The sequence below is a fragment of the Erythrolamprus reginae genome, chromosome 5 (genome assembly GCF_031021105.1).
Source record: "Erythrolamprus reginae isolate rEryReg1 chromosome 5, rEryReg1.hap1, whole genome shotgun sequence".
Lineage (NCBI taxonomy): Eukaryota > Metazoa > Chordata > Lepidosauria > Squamata > Dipsadidae > Erythrolamprus > Erythrolamprus reginae.
This window is the reverse complement of record NC_091954.1, coordinates 5,767,390-5,790,851: the sequence shown is the minus strand read 5'-3', so window position 1 is coordinate 5,790,851 and position 23,462 is coordinate 5,767,390. Positions and strand designations below refer to the sequence as shown.

Here is a 23,462-nt window from a genome sequence, read left to right as displayed (position 1 = left end):
AATTTATAAATTTCTTTATAGGTGGTATCTGTCCCCGCAAAGACTCGCCAAAATCTATCCCAAACTTAAAGACACATGTTGGAAATGCAAGAAACACCCAGGAACCATTTTTCATATGTGGTGGTCGTGCCCCAAAATTCAAATTATATGGAAAACCACACATAGGTGGCTTAGCGATATACTGGAAGAGGAAATTGAATACTCCCCAGAAAGCATGCTGCTGGGCATTTGGAAATGATGTTACCCCAGACAAAAGCTCTCTCTAATGAGGCACATAGTTACCGTGGTCAGAATTTCAATAGCACAATAGCACAATAGTGGCGTGCATAAGTGTACCAGTGTGCCTTCCGTCCCCTGTCCAATTGTCTCTCCTTATCTCATTTATCTTTTCTTCCTTTCAAATATGTTCACCTATAGTTTTATATCTTTTCTTCTATTCTTTTATTTACTTATATTATTACATATCTTTCTCTTCAATGTGTATTATGTATTGGACTAACTAACTAACTAACTAACTAACTAACTAACTAACTAACTAAATAAATAAATAAATAAATAAAAATAATAAAATAAATTAAATAAATAAATAAAATAAATAAAATAAATAAAATAAATAAAATAAATAAAATAAATAAAATAAATAAAATAAATAAAATAAATAAAATAAATAAAATAAATAAAATAAATAAAATAAATAAAATAAATAAATAAAATAAATAAAATAAAGTAAATAAATAAAATAAAGTAAATAAAGTAAATAAAGTAAATAAAGTAAATAAAATAAATAAAATAAATAAAATAAATAAAATAAATAAAATAAATAAAATAAATAAAATAAATAAAATAAATAAAATAAATAAAATAAATAAATAAAATAAATAAAATAAATAAAATAAATAAAATAAATAAAATAAATAAAATAAATAAAATAAATAAAATAAATAAAATAAATAAAATAAATAAAATAAATAAAATAAATAAAATAAATAAAATAAATAAAATAAATAAAATAAATAAAATAAATAAAATAAATAAAATAAATAAAATAAATAAAATAAATAAAATAAATAAAATAAATAAAATAAATAAAATAAATAAAATAAATAAAATAAATAAAATAAATAAAATAAATAAAATAAATAAAATAAATAAAATAAATAAAATAAATAAAATAAATAAAATAAATAAAATAAATAAAATAAATAAAATAAATAAAATAAATAAATAAACAAACAAACAAACAATTATGGAAGAAAGAAAATACCCCGTCTGAAAATTTAATCATTGAAAAAAAAACCCAGTTGTGCTGAAATGGGACATAATGACAAATGAAATTGAAGGAGTTAGAAATAAGGGAACTAAAGAGATATGGGGAAATGGTATAGATGGATCCGTAATAAAAAAACAAAATTGACAATATAGAGTATAGGTGTAAGTGCAAAAGACTTGGAAATATTAACATTCCGTTTTATATTGATATAATGACTTTATTTGTATTGTATTTGGTTGGCTCATGGTACAATGCAAGGAATTGTAATAATGATGTGATAACAGAAACGGTACCAGATCTGTAAGAACAATGATCTGACTTTTTTTTTAATTTTAAGAACAAAAGCTTAAATAAACTTTTTTTAAAAAAATCCATCTGGTGGTGATGCGATCTGTCCCACTGTCATGGAAGCCATCTTTTATTTTGGATCTTAAGGGCTGTCATTCACTTTTTTCTAGCTTATTAAGAAGTAGTTTGTGGTCTACCCTGTCGAATGCTTTGTTAAAATCAAAGTATATTATGTCCACAGCATGTGGATTAATTTAGTCACTGTGTCACGAACGGGTGTATAGGTAGTGCTCAATTTATGACCAAAATTGAGCTTAAAAATACATGCGGCTAAGTGAGAAATTTGTTAAGTGTGTTTTGCCTCATTTCAATGGCTTTTCTCACCACATGGATTTAAGTGAATCCCTGCAAAATTAGTAACACGGCGTTTGGGTGAATTTGGTTTATCCCTTTGACTTTGCTTGTCAGAAGATTGTAAAATGGGATCATGTGACCCTGGGCCACTGCGGCCATCATAAATGTGAGTCAGTTGTCAATCATCTGAATGTAAATCACGTGCCACCATGGTGTAATGGTCATAAATGTGAAAAATGGTCCCAAATCCATTTTTTTCAGTATGACTGTAACTTTGAACAGTCACTAAATGAACTGTTACAAGTCAAGAACTTTCTGAATATGTAAATGAGTATTTCTGATCATCGTTATTTAACCATTACTGTTTATAAACACTGTTTATTCTTCTTCCTTTTTTTCCTCCAATACCTCTGATTGTTTTTAGGTGAGCCAGGATTATTCAGAATGGCTTTCCCGACTTTAAACAGGAAGATTTATATTTTGTCTTTTCAGCTCCAATTCTAAAAATAGGTGGATTAATCGCCTTTTTTTTCTCTCCCTTTTAAGCTGTCAGAGACATCTGGGATGTCCCTAATTCTGCTTGAGCCCAGCCTAAAACCCCAAAGTTTTAGCGAATCCTCATTTAATTCAGGAAAGGATAGAGCATAGCCAGGGGATAAATATATGTAAGAAGTCAGAATGAAGGTGGGGAGGAAATCCCCCTATTTTTAGAAACTGCCTGGTGAAATATGTGTGTGTGTGTAAATAGGATTCAAATACACACAACAATTCAGAGAATTGTACGGATTATTATATAATTAGGACTGATGGACAAACAGCTGGCGAAAAAGTAATGAATGTCTTTTTACATATGATAAACACAGCGAGATTATTTTATGCTCAAAGATGGACACCTACAATGGAAAAGTGTTTGGTGAAGATCAGGGGTAGGTTCTACTTTAACTTGCCACTGGTTTGTTTCCTCCTGTGGCGCATGGCTGCATGCACATTGTGTGCTGTGCAGCTGCTCGCCAGAGGTGTACAGTGCCCAAAACTCAGCTTTTGCGCGTGTGCAGAAACAAAAACCAGCAAAAAAAAAAATAGGGGAAGAAAAAGCCAACAACAAGATGGTGGCTTTTGCAAATTGCTGAAAACTTCAGCAAAAAATAGCAAAAAAAAAACCAACCCCACAATCCAAAAAACATGGTGGAGTCAAAGGACTGGGACTTGCTGAGATGACCAACCTGACTTTTTTGATTAGAGAAAAGACAATGCAGTGGTACCTCTACTTACGAACTTAATTTGTTCCGTGACCAGGTTCTTAAATAGAAAAGTTTGTAAGAAGCAATTTTTCCCATAGGAATCAATGTAAAAGCAAATAATGCATGGAATTGGGGAAACCACAGGGCGGGTGAAGGCCCTATTTCCTCCCAGGAGATTCCCAGAGAGGCCCCACGGAGGCTTCTCCCTGCCTTTTCCGGCCCCATTTCCTCCCAGGAGATTCCTAGAGAGGCCCCACGGAGGCTTCTCCCGGCCTTTTCTGGCCCCATTTCCTCCCAGGAGATTCCTAGAGAGGTCCCACGGAGGCTTCTCCCCACCTTTTCTGGCCCCATTTCCTCCCAGAAGATTCCTAGAGAGGCCCCACGGAGGCTTCTCCCGGCCTTTTCCGGTTACAGTTTTGGAGGCTCAGATTTGTAAATGGAAAATGGTTCTTGAGAAGAGGCAAAAAAATCTTGAACACCCGGATCTTACCAAGAAAAGTTCATAAGTAGAGGCATTCTTAGGTACTGTATTTACATTTATTATTGACTAGAAACCTCTTTTATCTATGTATATTGTGGCCTTACCTTGTTTTAAGAATATTCAGAAACTGTAAGATTTCTGAGAACTGAATCAGCCTAAGAGCTCGCAAAAATCTTAAACCTGTAATTCAAACAGAAAAAAAAGCAGTCAAAAAAACCATTGTACGTTATTAAAGGTGTTCTTTTATTAATAAATGTTTATTGTCTCATGAAATACTTCAGCCGTACAGCTTCTCAAAGGGGTAAAGTTATATTAGGCATTGTACACCTACATACAAAATATTATTAGTTAGGAAAATAATAATAGTTTCATATCACACTGGCGATGAGGTCGACCACTGAAATTTCAGCATTCCTTGATACAAACCTAGGAAGATTTTTCGTTTATGCAGTCTGCCGGATCATTCTCATATCTATTAAATATTCACGTCCAAGACTGGTGACCTAATATGGCTTGCCATGTGCCGTTTCATGAGAAAGCCACTGAAATGGAATCTAGGACAGTGATGGCAAACCTATGGATCATGGGTGCCACAGGTGGCACGCAGAGCCATATCTGCTGACACATGAGCCGTTGCCCTAGCTCAGCTCCAAAAGACATGTGCATAGCGGCCAGCTCATTTTCCGCTTATACAGAGGTTCTAGGAGGGCGTCTTCAGCTTCCAGAACCCTCAGAGAGGTTTCACAACTTGGGCATCCTCCTCGATCCACAGCTGACATTGGAACATCATCTTTCAGCTGTGGCGAGGAGGGCGTTTGCACAGGTTCGCCTGGTGCACCAGTTGCGGCCCTATTGGGACAGGGAGTCATTGCTCACAGTCGCTCATGCCCTCATCACCTCGAGGTTTGATTACTGCAACGCTCTCTACATGGGTCTATCTTTGAAAAGTGTTTGGAAACTTCAGATCGTGCAGAACAAGGCCACGAGAGCCATCGTGGGGCTTCCAAGGTTCACCCACGTTTCTACAACACTCCGTGGCCTGCATTGGCTGCCGATCAGTTTCTGGTCACAATTCAAATTGTTGGTTATGACCATTAAAGCCCTAAATGGCATTGGACCAGAGTACCTCCGGAACTGCCTGCTACTGCACGAATCCCAGTGATCGATAAGGTCCCACAGAGTTGGCCTTCTCCGGGTCTCGTTGACTAAATAATGTCGTTTGGCGGGCCCCAGGGGAAGAGCCTTCTCTGTGGCGGCCCCGGCCCTCTGGAACCAACTCTCCCCGGAGATTAGAACTGCCCCCACCCTCCTTGTCTTTCGTAAACTATTCAAGACCCACCTATATTGCCACGCATGGGGGAGTTGAGACACCTTTCCCCAGGATTTTTTATATTTTATGTTTGGTATGTATATGTTGTTTGGTTTTAAATATGATAGGGTTTTATATGCTTTTTAAAATACAGTAGTACCTCTAGATACGAGCTGCTCCACATGTGAGTATTCCAAGTTACGAGCCGCGACGCGAGCGAAATTTCTGTTCGACACCCGAGCTCAAATTCGGGATATGAGCCGAGCTTCCACTAGGTGGCGCAAGAATCTCCTTGCTTCCGGTTATCTCAGCGCGAAAAACCAAGTCTAAAGGCATTCGTTCGAGAGGTGAGTTGATCGACTTACGAGCTCGGGTCTGGAACGAATTAAACTCGTATGTCGAGGTACCACTGTATTAGATTTGTTTTGCTGTAATATTGGTTTTTTGTTTTTTTTTACTTTTGTATTTTATTAATATTGATAGGAATAAAGCTTATAAACAGAAAATAAAAGGGGAAAAATGAGGATATCAACTTTGCACAAGTAAAAGCAGAGGTTACTCTTATAAATTGAAGCACAACTGAATGAAATGGATACTGAAAATGGAAGGAAGATAAGAGACAAGAGTCCAGTACAAAACCAGAATTTTTTATTAATACAATTATTTTCAAAATGAAACACTAAAATTGGAATCAGACATGGGAGGAAGTTCAAATAGCCTAACACCCTCACTAAAAGTGGAGCTTTTCTTTCCCATCACTATGTCAGTATCTCTGATTCACCAGTTTCTCCTCAGACATGGAGCTCCTACTGCAGCAAAAAATCCTCAATCACATTTTCTTCTAGAAAACCAAAATTACTTCCCTGTGGATCATAGAAGATGAATACCTAGAGGAAAACATCGCTTCTGTTCTTCTCAGACAGATCTTTGAAACCTTGCAGTTCACGTAATCCCTCTAAAACCATCCGGATATTGGCTTTTATTTTGGCAGAATCTTTAGTAAGAGTTTCACTGAGCTCATTAAGCAATTTCGTCTTCTTCTCAATGAAGGTTAACGCTTCTGATAGAGTCAGCTCCACAAAGAACCCATAACCCACAGCTACAAATATAGTGGCTGTATCAGGCACTTCTGCATTGACATAAAAATGGCAGCCTAGATCCACTTGAGTTTTCAACTCCTGGTTTCCTGCTTCCTGTAAACGTTCAATAATGTTTTTGAGTTGCAAATACTGGGCAATCTTTTCATAAATCTCATCTCGCTGCTCCAACACTTTCTTGAGATCTCTCTGCAAAACATCACTGATGAATGCTTCATACTGAAACACCTTCTCTTGTAGCTGCTGTTCACTAAGCATCACCATGAGACTTCCACAAAAAGTAATAATAAATAGATCCTGCTCAACTTCCAGATGCGACGGCGCTTAGTTTCCAATAGAGGCTGGCAATAGGAAGAGGGGGCACCAATTAAGGGGAACTATCCGGTTGCTATGTTTTCAGGGCGGGCAGAGAAGATAATCGCTATGGCTTTTGACAGCAACATGCGGACGGCCAGTCCTCTGTAATATTGTTTTTATTATTGTTGTGAGCCGCCCCGAGTTTTCGGAGAGGGGCAGCATACAAATCTAATACATTATTATTATTATTATTATTATTATTATTATTATTATTATCATTATCATTATCATTATAATTATTATTATAATTATTATTATTATTATTATTATTATTATTATTATTATTATTATTATTATATTTTTATTTTTATTTTTATTTTTTTTATTTTTTTTTATTTTTATTTTTTTTATTTTTTTTTATTTTTTTATTTTTTGGCCAACATTTTTCTCCATTACACTGGGTGCTTCTATATCAGAATATATATAGTGATACCTCTACTTAAGAACTTAATTTGTTCCGTGACCAGGTTCTTAAGTAGAGATACCACTATATATTCTATATATATTTGTGTGTGTGTGTGTGTGTGCACAACTAACAGACGATGTACTGAGGAAATAATGGCAATAAAGTCCCATCACTACAGGTGAAACTTGAGAAATTAGAATATTGTGCAAACTTTCATTGATTTCATTAATGCAACTTAAAAGGTGAAATGTAATATATGAGAGAGACACATTACATGCAAGGCAAGATATTTCAAGCTGTGGTTTGTCATAATTGCAATGATTATGGGGTACAGCTCATAAAAACCCCAAATCCACAAACTCAGAAAATTAGAATATCAAATGCAATCAATAAAACAAAGATTGTACATAGAACAATAACAGACCTCTGAAAAATATAAGCATGCATATGTACTGAGTATTGGGGTTGGGCCGCTTTTGCAGCAATCACTGCCTCAATGCGGCGTGGCATGGACGCTATCAGCCTGTGGCCCCCTGTGCTTCATTAAGTCCAGGGTCAACGCAGCACAGATGTCTCTCTGTTCTGTGCTGTCTCTGTGTTATGCAAGTCCAGGTAGCTCCCCAAATCAACACAGACTGTGGAAACTTCACACTGGACTTCAAGCATCTTGTAGTGTGTGCCTCTCCAGGGTCCGCAACTTGGGCGTCCTCCTCGATCCACTGCTCACATTAGAGAAACATCTTTCAGCTGTGGCGAGGGGGGCGTTTGCCCAGGTTCGCCTGGTGCACCAGTTGCGGCCCTATTTGGACCGGGACTCACTGCTCAAAGTCACTCATGCCCTCATCACCTCAAGGCTCGACTACTGTAACGCTCTGTACATGGGGCTACCTTTGAAGAGTGTTCAGAAACTCCAGATCGTGCAGAATGCAGCTGCGGGAGCAATCATGGGCTTTCCCAAATATGCCCATGTCACACCAACACTCCGCAGTCTGCATTGGTTGCCAATCAGTTTCCGGTCACAATTTTTTTAATTTCATAATTTTTTTATGAAAATATCAAATCAATGCAGGAACAGTGTGGCAGCTGAGTGCCATACATTCTAACACAAATAAAACTAATCAAGTTAATCATTATCCTCACATTCAATCAGCTTGTATATTTCTAATAATAATGCGTACTTATATTAATTTATAGTCTATCATTATTCAATTTTTTTCTTGTTACTACATTCTTGTTGCTACTTTCACCCCACAAATCTAATAAATAACAACAACAACAACAATAATAGTAATAACCCTAAAATGTTTAACCAAGCCATCCATTTTAACAAAGTTATTCTTATTAAAAATAATTAAAAACAGTTTTATCTTTCTATGTAGATTAATAATAACAGGTATTAAATTCAAGAAGGTGGAGGGAAGTTACGGAGCTAGAGTTGAGAAAAAATATTGAAAGAAAGAAAGAAATCTGATCGCCTTTTGAAGAGAAGGATTATTTAAAATTTTGAATAGTTCTCCATAAAAGAATAATGCTTCTTTTTAAGAAAGCATAATAGAAAAGGATAGATGTGAGAAATAAACGTTTAAATAAAATACCATTGGTCTAATCTTGTTAAAATATCTCAGTAAAACTTTTTTTTTTACTCCTTTCTGTCATTCAAAGAAAATCCTAATGAAATATTTTTTTTCCTTGGCTTCACAAATTTCAAGGAAGAGGGAGAGGGGGAATCCTTCACTCCCCATTGAAGTGGAAACACTTCATATCTTGCAAAAAAGTCATTGCTTTGGAAAATAGTCCCTCGGTCAGTTGAAGGTTTCTTACCCCAGTGGTAGCCAATTCTGTAACAAGAACCCAGAGTCTGCCGAAAAGTATGTGGCTCTTCCTTTTCAAGGTTATTGTGGCCGGATTTGACTCGGTATCCATTTTTAAATAGATCTCCGTGCGACTTCTTTCGGCGAGGTTTAAAAGTTTCGGTGCGGCTACCCCCAGAAGGGATGTTGTACACCAACATCTTGCTCGGAATCATCACAACCCAACTTGGAAGGATGGACGAAGCATTATTCCCTTCCGAGATTTAGGCTACCGAGAATCCGTCGTTCATCCCAAAATGCGTGAGATATTCTGCGTCTGACTTTATATATTAAAAAAACATTTCAGGATCGTTGGAGCAAAAGGCGTTTCTACTCCTTCTCGCTCCCTAACCTCTGAAGAAGAGCACCAGTTGTGGATGGGGAAAAAACAGATCTTGTTTGATATCTACAATATCACGGCTTAAGAGGCATTCCCTATCCGGATATTGCTATATAATCTTCTTTCATACCCACTCCAAAATGTGTCTTTCCAGCTGTAGAAATCAAAACAGATTAGCACTCTGAAGGAGGGAGATGAACGGGCTGGTGATAAAACAGTAACTGGTTGTCCCAGAAAAGGATTATGGGTTTCTACAAAGGTCATAGCTCGCCCTTAGAGACAAATTCACACAAATAGAAGGCGACTTCCAACTGTTCCACGTTGAAAGGAAACTGTATAATATCCAGAATGTTTTAAGCTGCAGTGGGGCAAGGCACACAAGCCAAGATTTCAAAAAGTTGGAAGAATCAACCACAGGATTTAGAGAATCTGGCAATCTCACACTACTTACCAGAGCTTACAAAACTTTCGCCAGACCCATCCTTGAATACAGCTTATCTGTTTGGAACCCATATCACATCTCAGACATTAACACCCCTGAAAATGTCCAAAGATACTTCACCAGAAGAGCCCTTCACTCCTCCACTCGAAACAGAAGACCCTACAAGACTAGACTTTCAATCCTGGGCCTAGAAAGCCTAGAACTAAGATGCCTTAAACAAAATCTAAGTATTGCACACAAGATCATATGCTGTAACGTCCTGCCTGTCAGCAACTACTTCAGCTTCAACCACAACAACACAAGAGCACACAACAGATTTAAACTTAATATTAACCGCTCCAAACTTGACTGTAAAAAATATGACTTCAGTAACCGGGTTGTCGAAGCGTGGAACTCATTACCGGACTCCATAGTGTCATCCCCAAACCCCCAACACTTTACCCTTAGATTATCCACGGTTGACCTATCCAGATTCCTAAGAGGTCAGTAAGGGGCAAGTACAAGTGCACTAGAGTGCCTTCCGTCCCCTGTCCTATTGCTCTCCTGTATCTCCTATACCTTTCTTCTATTCCTATATCTCTTCTTCTATTCTTTCATTGATATGTTCTATTCCTATATCTTCTCTTCTATTCTTTCTTAGATATATTGTACTAAGAGTATATCCTCTATAACCTTCATCATGTATTTTACTATGTATATACCCAGTAAAACCCTCATTGTGTATTGGACAAAATCAATCAATCAATCAATCAATAAATAGAAGTCACCTCATCTGCACACCTCCGGTGTTCTCTGCTGCAGAAATTTGGGGTTTGGCAGATTTCAGAAATATAATTTGGAGCATTTGGGCTGGAGCGTGAAGGTTTTATAGGGTGGGGGTAACAAGTCCCCCAAATATTAGCCCTTCCTTTTCCAGTGATGTCCTAGAACAGTGATGGCAACTCTTTTCACAGAGTTGAATGAAAAGTTGCCTTTAAATACTGGCTAGAAGCTACCCTGTTTCCCCGATAGTAAGACACCCCCGATTGTAAGACGTATCGGGGGTTTCAGGGGGGTCGGCTAATATAAGCCGTACCCCGAAAGTAAGACATATGTCTTACTTTCGGGGAAACACGGGGGTATTGCCGGGGGGGGAGCCCGATGACGTCGCTTCCAAGCTCCCCGCGCGCCCCTCATCTTCGCCTCGCCGCGGCGCCACCGCCTCTTCCCCGGCTTGGCAAAGCGAAGGACGGCGCTGGTCCGAAGCGAGCCGAGCGGGCGGCGGCTTGCAGCGAAGGCGCTCGTCCCAGCAACCGAGTCCTGCCGAGGCTCGGCTGCAAGCAGCCAGCAAGGCCGACCGGCCCCGAGGCGAGCGGCCGGAGCTGCGCCCTCCTTCGCCCGCCTCCTTTCCGGCAGGCAGGTGGGGCTGCCCAACTGCGCAGAGCGGCTCCTCCCCTCCAGACACACGCTTCCCCGACACGCGTCTGCGGCTCCACGCGTGCACGCCGCTTGGAGCCCTGAGGTTGAACTTGGAAAAGGGCTCACGAGGCTCCTGTCCCGCGGCTGCCCTTCTGGACTCTGGGGAGATGCCTTCGGGAACGCGACCCTTTCAATTTTTTTCCAATGTAAGACATACCCCGAAAGTAAGACGTAGTGGGGCTTTTGGGGGTAAAAAGAAAGTAAGACACTGTCTTACTTTCGGGGAAACACGGTATTCATTAGAAAGCAAGATTAAGTTAAATATTTCTACTTCCTCTATTTAAGGGATAAAATCACATCTACAAAAAGACAATTGGCTAACAAAACAGTCATTTCAACTTCACAATGATTTGCAAAAGTTTTATATATTTCCTTTTAGATAAGGAACATCTTTTGCAGTCTTCTTCGTACCATAAAAAAAGAAAAGTAAAAATTCTTAACAGAGAAAATTGTCTGTAACATAGACACCCATTCTATCTCTTTTGATGGAGTTTGAGTGGCTGATTTGATTTGGCAAGTCAAATCCATTTGATTTCGAATCCCCCAAATCGGATTGTTGAACGGAATCAAATTAAGCCATTGATTCAGTTCAGTAAAGGGCGTCCGATTCAATTCAACCACTCCTTAACCCCTGTGGTCAACTTGTAAAGTCACTTACTAAGAACCAAACCCCCACCCACCCAAAAATTGCTTTGAACATCACCACCACCAAAAAAAAGAGATCAACATTATTTTGGTAGACTTAGCGGGGGGGGGGGTTTCCCTTTCTTCTTCCTTAGCTTTTATCAGCTTCAGAAATCTATCTATCTATCTATCTATCTATCTATCTATCTATCTATCTATCTATCTATCTATCTATCATCTATCTATCTATCTATCTATCTATCTTCTATCTATCTATCTATCTATCTATCTATCTATCTATCTATCTATCTATCTACCTACTTTATTTGTTTTGTTTTGTCAACTATGTATTGGTGGTATACAAAGATATAACAATGTTTATATACATGATACTAGTAAGAGCGAAACATTAGGACAGGGGACGGAAGGCACTCAAGTAATCTGGTCTGATGCCATGTAGAGCTTTATAGGTCATAGCCAACACTTTGAATTGTGACCGGAAACTGATCGGCAGCCAGTGCAGGCTGTGGAGTGTTGAAGAAACATGGGAATATCTGGGAAAGCCCATGATTGCTCTTGTGCACAATGTGAAGTTAGTGTGTATGTGTGTGTTCCCCTCTATAATGCAATGCCCTCTCCATTGTGAATTCCCTTGTGAAGGTGTGCTGCCCCCGTGCATGTGCATAATCCCCCAAGCTCCCACCAAAAGACTTGTGTCTAAACTAATTAAGAATGACAGCCAGGGAAGTGTTGAGTCACCTTGAATGAAAGTTCTGTCAATTGCCTATCTGGGATCATTTGCGTCTCTCGTTACTCCTTTTCTGCAAATGTATATACAGTAGTTTGTAAAAAAAAAAAAAAAAAAAAGGCTGCATCCTGACATCTTCTCCTTTTGAACACAAAATCAAAGCCATGGTTTAGATAATAACACGATCACTGTTAAGCAGCAATATTTTTTTTAATGGGAATGGAAGTCTCTCGATTCAAAGCAAAACAAACCTCCTTTGAATTCTCTGATCCGTCACAAAACATGTGATTGCCTAATGGTTATTATTTAAGACCACGAAGAGGGACAGTGACATATGGCGCCCCCATCCCCGCCCCTGGCCATACACATTGCATACATGGGAGCTGTTCTCATTCCCTCGCAAGGAATGACACCTGCTCTAAATGGAAGAGGCTAGCTTAGGACATGACCAGCAGTCTTGGGTCAGCTCTGTTTATGAACAGAAGGAAATAGTTGAAGAGCTCAAAAGAAACAGTGGTGAGGGCTGTCACTGCTCTCTCGTTTCTCCAATGAGTAGGGCTGGCTCATCCTTCTATTCAATTCAATGACAGTGGGGAGGAAGGGCCCATTTCAGTGATGGTGAAATTTCAGTGATATTTCTATTTCTTCTTCTTCTTCTTCTTCTTTCTTCTTCTTCTTCTTCTTCTTCTATTTCTTCTTCTTCCTCTATTTCTTCTTCTCCTCCTCCTCCTTCTTCTCCTTCTTCTATTTCTTCTTCTTCTTCTATTTCTTCTTCTTCTTCTATTTCTCCTTCTTCTATTTCTTCTTCTATTTCTTCTTCTTCTTCTATTTCTTCTTCTTCTTCTATTTCTTCTTCTTCTATTTCTTCTTCTTCTCCTCCTCCTCCTCCTCCTTCTTCTCCTTCTTCTATTTCTTCTCCTCCTCCTCCTCCTCCTCCTTCTTCTTCTTCTTCTTCTTCTATTTCTTCTTCTTCTATTTCTTCTTCTTCTCCTCCTTCTTCTCCTTCTTCTATTTCCTCTTCTTCCTCTTCTTCTTTTTCTTCTTCTTCTTGTTCCTCTTCCTCCTCCTCCACCTCCTCCTCTTCATATTCTTTGTATTCTTCATATACTTCGTATTCTTATTTATCATTGTTGGTTGTTGTTGTTGTTGTTGTTATTATTATTATTATTATTATTATTATTATTATTATTATTATTATTATCATCATCATCTCATGAATTTCCAGACCTAGCTCATTTGAGTCAGGATGCGGTCATGCTCCAAGGTGACCACCAGAGGGCAGAAGCACACAGCTCTAAAAAGAAGACTTTAAAAAAACCCACCCATCTTGACCACTTCTATCGTTTGCGATCTATGAAATCAACAGGACAGAACCAGATGAAGCCGCAAGTTACCGAATGCCAAATTAAAGTTATGAAGTTTATAATTATCGCCATATGTCACTGTCCCTCTTCGTGGTCTTAAATAATAATCACAGCTTCATTTTAACAGATGAAAGATAGACCCTGTTTTCCTCCTTTTTTAAAAGCCATTTGAAATGCTAAAACTGGAGAGGCAGACGAAGCATTGGGGAACAGCTTCGTCTGGGGGGAAGTGAGTGCCAGATTTCACACCCAAAAAACACAAACAGAACAAAACAAAACACCTGGTTTTAGAAAGACAGCACTACAGGCAATTTAGAGGAAGCCCCCAGGGTTATGTTATTCTCATTTATCCAGGAAATACCTGTGAAAGAACAAAACAGTTCATTTTAAAAAAAAACTGTGTTTCCTCCTAGATAGGATCACACACCATGCTATGACAACTCTGCGATTTGGGAATCCTGGAATCCCTGGAGGGTCAAACAGATCCATATATGGATCTCTCCCCCTCTCTCTGTTGCTCTCTGATTCTCCCTCTCTCTTTCATTCTCTCCTTGCCCTATTCCTCTTTCTCCCCCTTTTTCTCTTCTTCCTCTCTCTCATTCTCTCCTTCCACTCTCATTATCTCATTCTTTCATCCCTCTCTCATTCTCTCCTTCCATTATCCCTCTCCCTGATTCTCATTCTCTCTCATCCCTCTCTCTCTCATTCTCTCATTCACTCTCCTCCCTCTCTCATTCTCTTCTTTCTCCTCCCTCTCTCTCTCTTTCTCCCTCCTCCCTCTCTCATTCTCTCTTTCCACTCTGCCTGTCCCTCTCTCTCATTCTCTCTCGTCTCTCTCTCCTTCTCCTCTCCCTCTCTTTGATTCTCATTCTCTCTCATCCCTCTCTCTCTCATTCTCATTCACTCTCATCCCTCTCTCATTCTCTTCTTTCTCCTCCCTCTCTCTCATGCTCTCTCCTCCCTCTCTCATTCTCCATCCACTCTCCCTCTCCCTCTCTCTCATTCTCTCTCATGTCTCTCTCCCCTCCTCTCCTTCCTCTCTCCCTCTTTCTGCCCCCCACACATATATAGAATGAGAACATTGTCAACATTTGCCCCAAGCTTGATTTCTTACTCGGCCTGCCAACGTTATTCTATCCCCAAAGTTTGAGAATTCCCACGATGCAATGTGAAATAGCACTTAAATCTAATTAAAACAAACTTTGAATTCTTCCTTGCCAGACCGTAACCAAATGATTCATTTGAAAATACTCGGATCAGCACGGCAGTGAACGGAGCTTATATCCAGCTCTTAGTTACTGGCATTGGAAAGGGAACAAATGGGTAGCCATCAGGAGAAGCTCACATCATAGCAACTTAATATGATAAGTGCTGCTTAAAGTGAGCTTAACAAAGACAGATTTGAGCGATACCAAAGGTCTCCTTCCACCAGCATAGGAATTCTCTCCCGTATGAGCGTTAAAATCTTCCTGCCAGCCACATCTATTATGCAAATGTGTCAGGAAGATAGATCATATAATGAACACTCTCATCCATCTCTTTTTTGTAAGTTGCTGCAGCTTGCCACAGGCAGGAGACGTTCGTTCACTTTGAATGTCGGTAGAGATTCTCATTCATCCAGGTTATGGTTGTTCCAAAGGTCCTTTTTTATATATATATAAAACTTATATATATAAGTTCAGAAGATAGGCAAGTCATTCCCCATGAAACGCCTCTTCATCACCTTACAAGTATGTATGTATGTGTGTGTGTGTTTGTTTGTTTGTTTGTTTGTTTGTTTATTGCATTTGTATGCTGCCCCTCTCCGTAGACTCGGGACAGCTAACAACAGTAATAAAAACGGCATGTAACAATCCAATACTAAAATAACTCAAAAGAAAAAACCCTTATTATAAAAACCAATCATACATACAAACATACCATATATAAAATTGCAAAGGCCTAGGGGGAAAGAATATCTCAGTTCCCCCATATCTGGCGGCAGAGGTGGGTTTTGAAGAGTTTACGAAAGGCAAGGAGGGTGGGGGCAGTCCTAATCTCCAGGGAGAGCTGATTCCAGAGGGTCGGGGCCACCACAGAGAAGGCTCTTCCCCTGGGTCCCACCAGAAGGCATTGTTTAGTCGACGGGACCCGGAGATGATCCACTCTGTGGGACCTAACTGGTCGCTGGGATTCGTGCGGCAGAAGGCGGTCGCTGAGATAATCTGGTCCGGTGCCATAACCAATACTTTGAATTGTGACCGGAAACTGATCGGCAACCAATGCAGACTGCGGAGTGTTGGTGTGACATGGGCATATTTGGGTTGTCCCAAAGGTCCTTTTATATATATAAAAACATATATATATATAAGTTCAGAAGATAGGCAGGTCGTTCCCCACGAAACACCTCTTCATCACCTTACAAGTGGACATTTTTCTCTTCTATGGGTAGTCCTTGACTTACGAGCCTCCGTTTAGCGACCATTTGGAAATTTCAACAAAAAGTAACTTACAAGCAGTCCTCAGTCTTACGACCGTCGTGGCAATCCCCAAGGACGTGTGATCAAAATTTTGCCACTGGCAACTGGTGTGTATTTACAACAGATGTGGTGTGTTCCTGGGCTCGTGTGATCACTATGTTGACATTCCCAGATAGATTTCAATCATCAAAGTCAACGGGGGAAGCCATATTTGCGGAATGATTCGTTTAACAACAATCTATCTATCTATCTATCTATCTATCTATCTATCTATCTATCTATCTATCTATCTATCTATCTATTTATTGGATTTGTATGCCGCCCCTCTCCGTAGACTCGGGGCAGCTAACAACAATGATAAAAACAGCATGTGACAATCCAATTGGGATTCACTTAACAGTCATAGCTAACAGGCATGTAAAATCAGGCATGGCTCCTCTGAACAAGCCCCTTGTTTAGCAATAGAAACATAGAAGACTGAAGGCAGAAAAAGACCTCATGGTCCATCTAGTCTGCCCTTATACTATTTCCTGTATTTTATCTTAGGATGAATCTATGTTTATCCCAGGCATGTTTACATTCAGTGACTGTGGATTTACCAACCACGTCTGCTGGAAGTTTGTTCCAAGGATCTACTACTCTTTCAGTAAAATAATATTTTCTCAAGTTGCTTTTGATCTTTCCCCCAACTAACTTCAGATTGTGTCCCCTTGTTCTTGTGTTCACTTTCCTATTAAAAACACTTCCCTCCTGAACCTTATTTAACCCTTTAACATATTTAAATGTTTCGATCATGTCCCCCCTTTTCCTTCTGTCCTCCAGACTATACAGATGGAGTTCATGAAGTCTTTCCTGATACGTTTTATGCTTAGGACCTTCCACCATTCTTGTAGCCCGTCTTTGGACCCGTTCAATTTTGTCAATATCTTTTTTTGTAGGTGAGGTCTCCAGAACTGGACACAGTATTTATTCCAAGTGTGGTCTCACCAGCGCTCTATATAAGGGGATCACAATCTCCCTCTTCCTGCTTGTTATACCTCTAGCTATGCAGCCAAGCATCCTACTTGCTTTTCCTACCGCCCGACCACACTGCTCACCCATTTTGAGACTGTCAGAAATCACTACCCCTAAATCCTTCTCTTCTGAAGTTTTTGCTAACACAGAACTGCCAATGCAATACTCAGATTGAGGATTCCTTTTCCCCAAGTGCATTATTTTACATTTGGAAACATTAAACTGCAGTTTCCATTGCTTTGACCATTTATCTAGTAAAGCTAAATCATTTACCATATTACAGACCCCTCCAGGAATATCAACCCTATTGCACACTTTAGAGTCATCGGCAAATAGGCAAACCTTCCCTACCAAACCTTCCCCTTTGTCACTCACAAACATATTAAAAAGAATAGGACCCAGAACAGACCCTTGTGGCACACCGCTATTTTCTTCCTATGTATTTGTGTATTGGACAAATGAATAAATAAATAAATAAAATAAAAAATAAAAAAAAATCTTAGGCTCAGTTCTCTTCAGTATTTTCATAAATGGTTTCGATTTTGGGATAGAAAGGGGACTCATCAGATTTGTATATGACTCAAGACTGGGGGAAATAGAAACATAGAAGACTGATAGCAGAAAAAGACCTCATGATTGATTGATTGATTGATTGATTGTTTATTTATTTATTTATTTGTTTGTTTGTTTGTTTGTTTGTTTGTTTATTTATTTATTTATTCATTTATTCATTTATTTATTGGATTTCTTTGCCGCCCCTCTCTGGAGACTCGGATCCATCTAGTCTGCCCTTATACTATTTCCTGTATTTTATCTTAGGATGGATATATGTTTATCCCAGGCATGTTTAAATTCAGTTTCTGTGGATTGACCAACCACATCCGCTGGAAGTTTGTTCCAAGGATCTACTACTCTTTCAGTCAAATAATATCTTCTCATGTTGCTTTTGATCTTTCCCCCAACTAACTTCAGATTGTGTCCCCTTGTTCTTGTGTTCAAATAACCCTCTCATCTCTCTCATCTCTCTATCTATTATTGGAAGGGACATTGTAGGTCATCTATTCCAACCCCATGCTGATGCAGAACTGCCAATACAAACAGAAATTCTGTTCCCCATAAGGGTTGTAAGTCAAGGGGTATCTGTATTTTCTTTCTCACATACACAACGAGAAACCGCTCGTATACTTACCTAGCCAACTTCTATTTAAATACACAGACACAAACACGGGAGGAACGGTGAAAAAATCAACCACAGAGTTTACTTCCAGCCAAAACCATAGCTTGTCGTTGGCTGCAATGAACTGTAAAAAGAGAAAGAAAGACAGACAGACAGACAATAATTAAATAAGTGATTTTTTTTTTTTAAAAAGGCAAGGATAAACATTTGAGATAAGTGGACCATGAAGCGTCCTTACTTTATGAACGAGACTTTTAAGAAATGGTTTCGTAATCTTTGAGCCCTGTAGGCTGCGGTCCACATCGGACATCTAGAATCATTTTAGAACCTGCAACGGTACTGTAACATAAGTGGCTGACTTTGGACTTGGATCTAAATCCCAGTAATAGTGGTGCAGACTTCAGAGGAGAATCAGAACTGCAGAAAAAACAATTGCTGCCAACCTGCCTTCCATTGAGGACCTGTATACCGCACAAGTCAAAAAGGGGGCGGGGAAAATATTGACTGACCCCTCACATCCTGGACATAAACTGGTTTCAAGTCCTACCCTCAAAACGTCACTACAGAGCACTGCACATCAAGAGCACTGCACCTCCCATCATCCCCTCCATTCTATTTATCTTTCACCCCTTGTAGATTTCTAAGTACAGTCATACAGTACTTTAGTACTGAACTGCTTTCGAACTCATCAAATTTGGTATGTATTTTTGATGGGAAAATTTTTGTCAAGGTATTTGTCATTTGTTTGGTACTCAATGCACAAGCTAAAATTTGTCAGTGTCGGTTGCCTTGTGTCTTGTTATCCTTGCCAGCCAATTTGTTTGCTATCAAATTAGTTTGGCAACTCATCATTTTTGGTACTCCCGGAAGCAATTAGCAAAAAGTACTGAGGTACTACTGTATATAAAGAGATTAGTTTTAACTAATACGATACCCGTCAATTGATAGTAAAAATCTATCGGCTTGATTGTTCCTTTTGCGGATGTGTGATTGCTAACTAAGGGATACAAATATGTCAAAACTTATATAGAGTACATCTGTTTTAAAAATATGTTGACTTTTAATATAAAAGAGGGCTGTGAAAATATTTACTGACCCCTCACTTTCCTGGACATAAACTGTTTCAACTCCTACCCTCAAAACATCGCTACACAGCACTGCACACCAATACAACTAGACACAAGAACAGGTTTTTCCCCAAATGCCATCACTCTGCTAAACAAATAATTCCCTCAACACTGTCAAACTGTTTACTAAGTCTGCACTACTGTTACTATTAATTTTTTTCTCATCATTACTATCGCCCATTTCCCATTTAGAATAGTTTTTGCTACAAAGAAGTAAAATACTTTCTCAAGAACTCCTGCTACATTGTTATTCAAGACTTCAATCTTGGTCTTTGTTGTGGTTAACTCTGGCCCAGCTCCTGCCCCAAGGACTGTGGATGTGGGGGAGACATCCACATGCTGCAGGCCTGTTTCGCCCCCGGTGGAATCTGCTGATGAAGGCTCCTCTGACCAAGAAGACATGAGTGACAGGGAGGAGGAGAGTGTGGCAGACAGCTCAGAAGGAGATCAATTATCTAGCTCCTCCTTGGATTCAGAACAAGAGTTAATGATACAGCCACGCATGCGGAGAGCGATGCATAGGCAGCAACAACTAAGAGATTATTATCAAAGAAAATGAGGCCACCTGTGGTTGGGTGGGGCTGTGGTCATTAGGGAGGCTGCTATAAAGAGCAGCCTGTGGGTTTGGCCATTGTGGAGGATTATCTGATCGTTGTGTTTCGTGACTGCTTTACTGACTTTGACCTTTTGTGTGCTGATTTTTCCCCGCTTTGAAACTAAACCAGAGCAAAGTGTGTTTCACTTTGTGAAAGAAGAAGGACTGTGAACTGCCTCACAGCTGCAAGCTAAGTATCTCAGAACTGATAAGGGACTTGTACCAATTACCAGTTTGTTTGGAGACGAGTGCTCTTTGCTATACCAAAAGAGGGCTTGGTTTAAGTGACTTTTCATTATAAAGAACATTGTTTTGAATTTTCAAACGTGTGTGTGTGTGTCTGAAATTTGTACCTGTGAATTTTTGGCAGGATTCTATCAGAGAGCCCGACAGAACAGTCTGTGGCTCTCTGGTTTGGTTATCTCTCTTCTGCAAAATGCTACTCTAACATTATTCAAGGAGTGATAAGGTCTGTTAGTGCAATTAAGACTTGGAAGGATAATTGCTTGGACTTTTCTGTGTGTGAACGCTATGAATTCACAGTAGCCTAATAAAGAAGCAGGGGTTCAGGACAAGGAGACTGTTTCTTGCTTCTGCTATGGCTGGGTCAGAACAGCAACTTATTACATTTTGCAATCCCCCCCCCCAAAAAAACCCCCAACCCAGGTATGAAACGAGGATATACTTACCCGCAAGCCAAAGTAGAGCAGGAAGAACACATTGAAAGCCATGTCTATTTGTAATGTGAAATCTTTGTAGAAATTCTGGCAAGATTCTATTGGGCTGTTTAAGAAAAAAAGAAGAGAAAATATTAGAATTATTTGGAGGAAGAAAGTCAGTGTAGGAAAAAAATAATAAGGTTAAAAGTTAAGATTTTTAGGTAACTGCAACCCTATCAATCTTCAGGGAAATATGTATATAAAAGAAACCTTGGTGTTTCTCACAGGTATTGGGACCACATGATCGATTAGCGCAATGTATTACTCCAAGTGGACCAGGTGAAATTGAAGCCTTATGTGAAAAGAAACCGTCACAAGAAGAAGATATATGATAGTAAATAATGTGCTTTTTCTAATGAAATAACAATGAAACATAGAAACATAGAAACATAGAAGTCTGACGGCAGAAAAAGACCTCATGGTCCATCTAGTCTGCCCTTATACTATTTTCTGTATTTTATCTTAGGATGGATATATGTTTATCCCAGGCATGTTTAAATTCAGTTACTGTGGATTTATCTACCACGTCTGCTGGAAGTTTGTTCCAAGGATCTACTACTCTTTCAGAAAAATAATATTTTCTCAGGTTGCTTTTGATCTTTCCCCCAACTAACTTCAGATTGTGTCCCCTTGTTCTTGGGTTCACTTTCCTATTAAAAACACTTCCCTCCTGGACCTTATTTAACCCTTTAACATATTTAAATGTTTCGATCATGTCCCCCCTTTTCCTTCTGTCCTCCAGACTATACAGATTGAGTTCATGAAGTCTTTCCTGATACGTTTTATGCTTAAGACCTTCCACCATTCTTGTAGCCCGTCTTTGGACCCGTTCAATTTTGTCAATATCTTTTTGTAGGTGAGGTCTCCAGAACTGAACACAGTATTCCAAATGTGGTCTCACCAGCATGAAGATGATTTAAGGTTAGAAAACAGAGAATGATTGAAAACAATGTGCTCTTTCTAATGAAGGTGATTGAAGGTGATGAAACAGAGCTCTCTGTTTTCTTACTGTCAATCATCTTCATTTTTATTGCATTAGAAGGAGCCCTTTTTTTCTACCATATATGTTCTTTTTGTGATGGTTTCTTTTCAAATAAGGCAGCAAAAATCAGTCAAGTGGACACCTGGTCCACTTTACAAAGAATGACCGGCATCTGATAGAAATAGATGGTGCAACTTATGAGCTCAGTAGGTATATTGTTGTTGTCACCTAACATCAAAAACATCATCAAAAAAGCACGACAAAGAATGTTCTTTCTGCGCCAGCTCAGGAAGCTCAAACTGCCCAAGGAGCTGCTGATACAGTTCTACAGAGGAATCATTGAGTCTGTCATCTGCACCTCTATCACTGTCTGGTTTGGTGCTGCAACCCAACAGGACCGACACAGACTTCAGAGGAGAATCAGAACTGCAGAAAAAACAATGGCTGCCAACCTGCCTTCCATTGAGGACCTGTATACTGCATGAGTCAAAAAGAGGCTGGGGAAAATATTTACTGACCCCTCACATCCTAGACTCAAATTGTTTCAACTCCTACCCTCAAAACGTCGCTACAGAGCACTGCACACCAAGACAACTAGACACAAGAACAGTTTTTTTCCGAACGCCATCACTCTACTAAACAAATAATTCCCTCAACACTGTCAGACTTTCTACTAAATCTGCACTTCTATTCTACTAGTTTTTCTCATCATTCTTTTCACCCATTTCCTCCCATGTTGACTGTATGACTGCAACTTGTTGCTTATATCCTAAGATTTTTATTAATATTGCTTCTTCATTGCTTCTTTGACCCCTATGACAATCATTAAGTGTTGTACCACATGATTCTTGACAAATGTATATTTTATTTTATGTACGCTGAGAGCATATGCACCAAGACAAATTCCTTGTGTGTCCAATCACACTTGGCCAATAAAAATTCTATTCTATTCTATTCTATCCTATTCTACCCTCTTGCAATACTATTTTTCCTGGGTTTGCACTTGATCAGCAGCGGAATGCTACCAGTACAGTAAAGGATGGTGCACCAGTTAGCAATCACTTTGCTGTGCGCACAACTTTGGTAAGTCCAGAGGCACAGGTCCTCCTATTGTCCTTTGAGTACCTATGAGTAGACTAAACCATTGGATACTCTTATTACAATGGGTCAATCTTGGTTGCTCAGTCAAAAGTCCAGTTTCCTGTTCTTTTTCCTTTTAATTATTATTAATATTATATTGATAGCAACATAGAAACATAGAAGACTGACGGCAGAAAAAGACCTCATGGTCCATCTAGTCTGCCCTTATATTATTTCCTGTATTTTATCTTACGATGGATATATGTTTATCCCAGGCATGTAATGCAATACTCAGATTGAGGATTCCTTTTCCCAAAGTGCCTTATTTTACATTTGGAAACATTAAAATGCAGTTTCCATTGCTTTGACCATTTATCTAGTAAAGCTAAATCATTTACCATATTACAGACCCCCCCCCTCAGAGGTCTTGATGGTCTTTGACCGTAAATTAAATTTTATTGTTATTAGAAGAATGGTGGAAGGTCTTAAGCCTAAAACATTTCAGGAAAGACTTAATGAACTCAATCTGTATAGTCTGGAGGACAGAAGGAAAAGGGGGGACATGATCGAAATATTTAAATATGTTAAAGGGCTCTCTGGAAGCCAAAATGCCCTCTCCCATCCTCCTGTAGGCTCTCTGGAAGCCAAAAACGCCCTCTCCCATCATCCTGTAGCCTCTC

General features: G+C 39.2%; 2 protein-coding genes across 4 annotated transcripts in view; both read right to left on the bottom strand.

The window, feature by feature from the left end:
• The window catches only part of KCNMA1 (potassium calcium-activated channel subfamily M alpha 1), a 655,726-nt gene that overhangs the window by 264,183 nt on the left and 368,081 nt on the right, over positions 1–23,462 (bottom strand). For all 3 annotated transcript variants that reach the window (XM_070752010.1, XM_070752011.1, XM_070752012.1), the window contains exons 4-6: positions 20,691–20,784; positions 18,292–18,403; positions 3,739–3,814 (exon numbers count right to left, since the gene is read on the bottom strand). In XM_070752010.1, coding sequence (XP_070608111.1) covers positions 3,739–3,814; positions 18,292–18,403; positions 20,691–20,784 — 282 coding nt within the window. The remainder of the gene's footprint in view (positions 1–3,738; positions 3,815–18,291; positions 18,404–20,690; positions 20,785–23,462) is intronic.
• Positions 5,710–6,494, bottom strand: LOC139168349 (protein UXT-like). Its single transcript, XM_070753925.1, has one exon. The coding sequence runs from the start codon at positions 6,302–6,304 to the stop codon at positions 5,831–5,833; it is 474 nt and encodes a 157-aa protein (XP_070610026.1). The 5' UTR covers positions 6,305–6,494; the 3' UTR covers positions 5,710–5,830.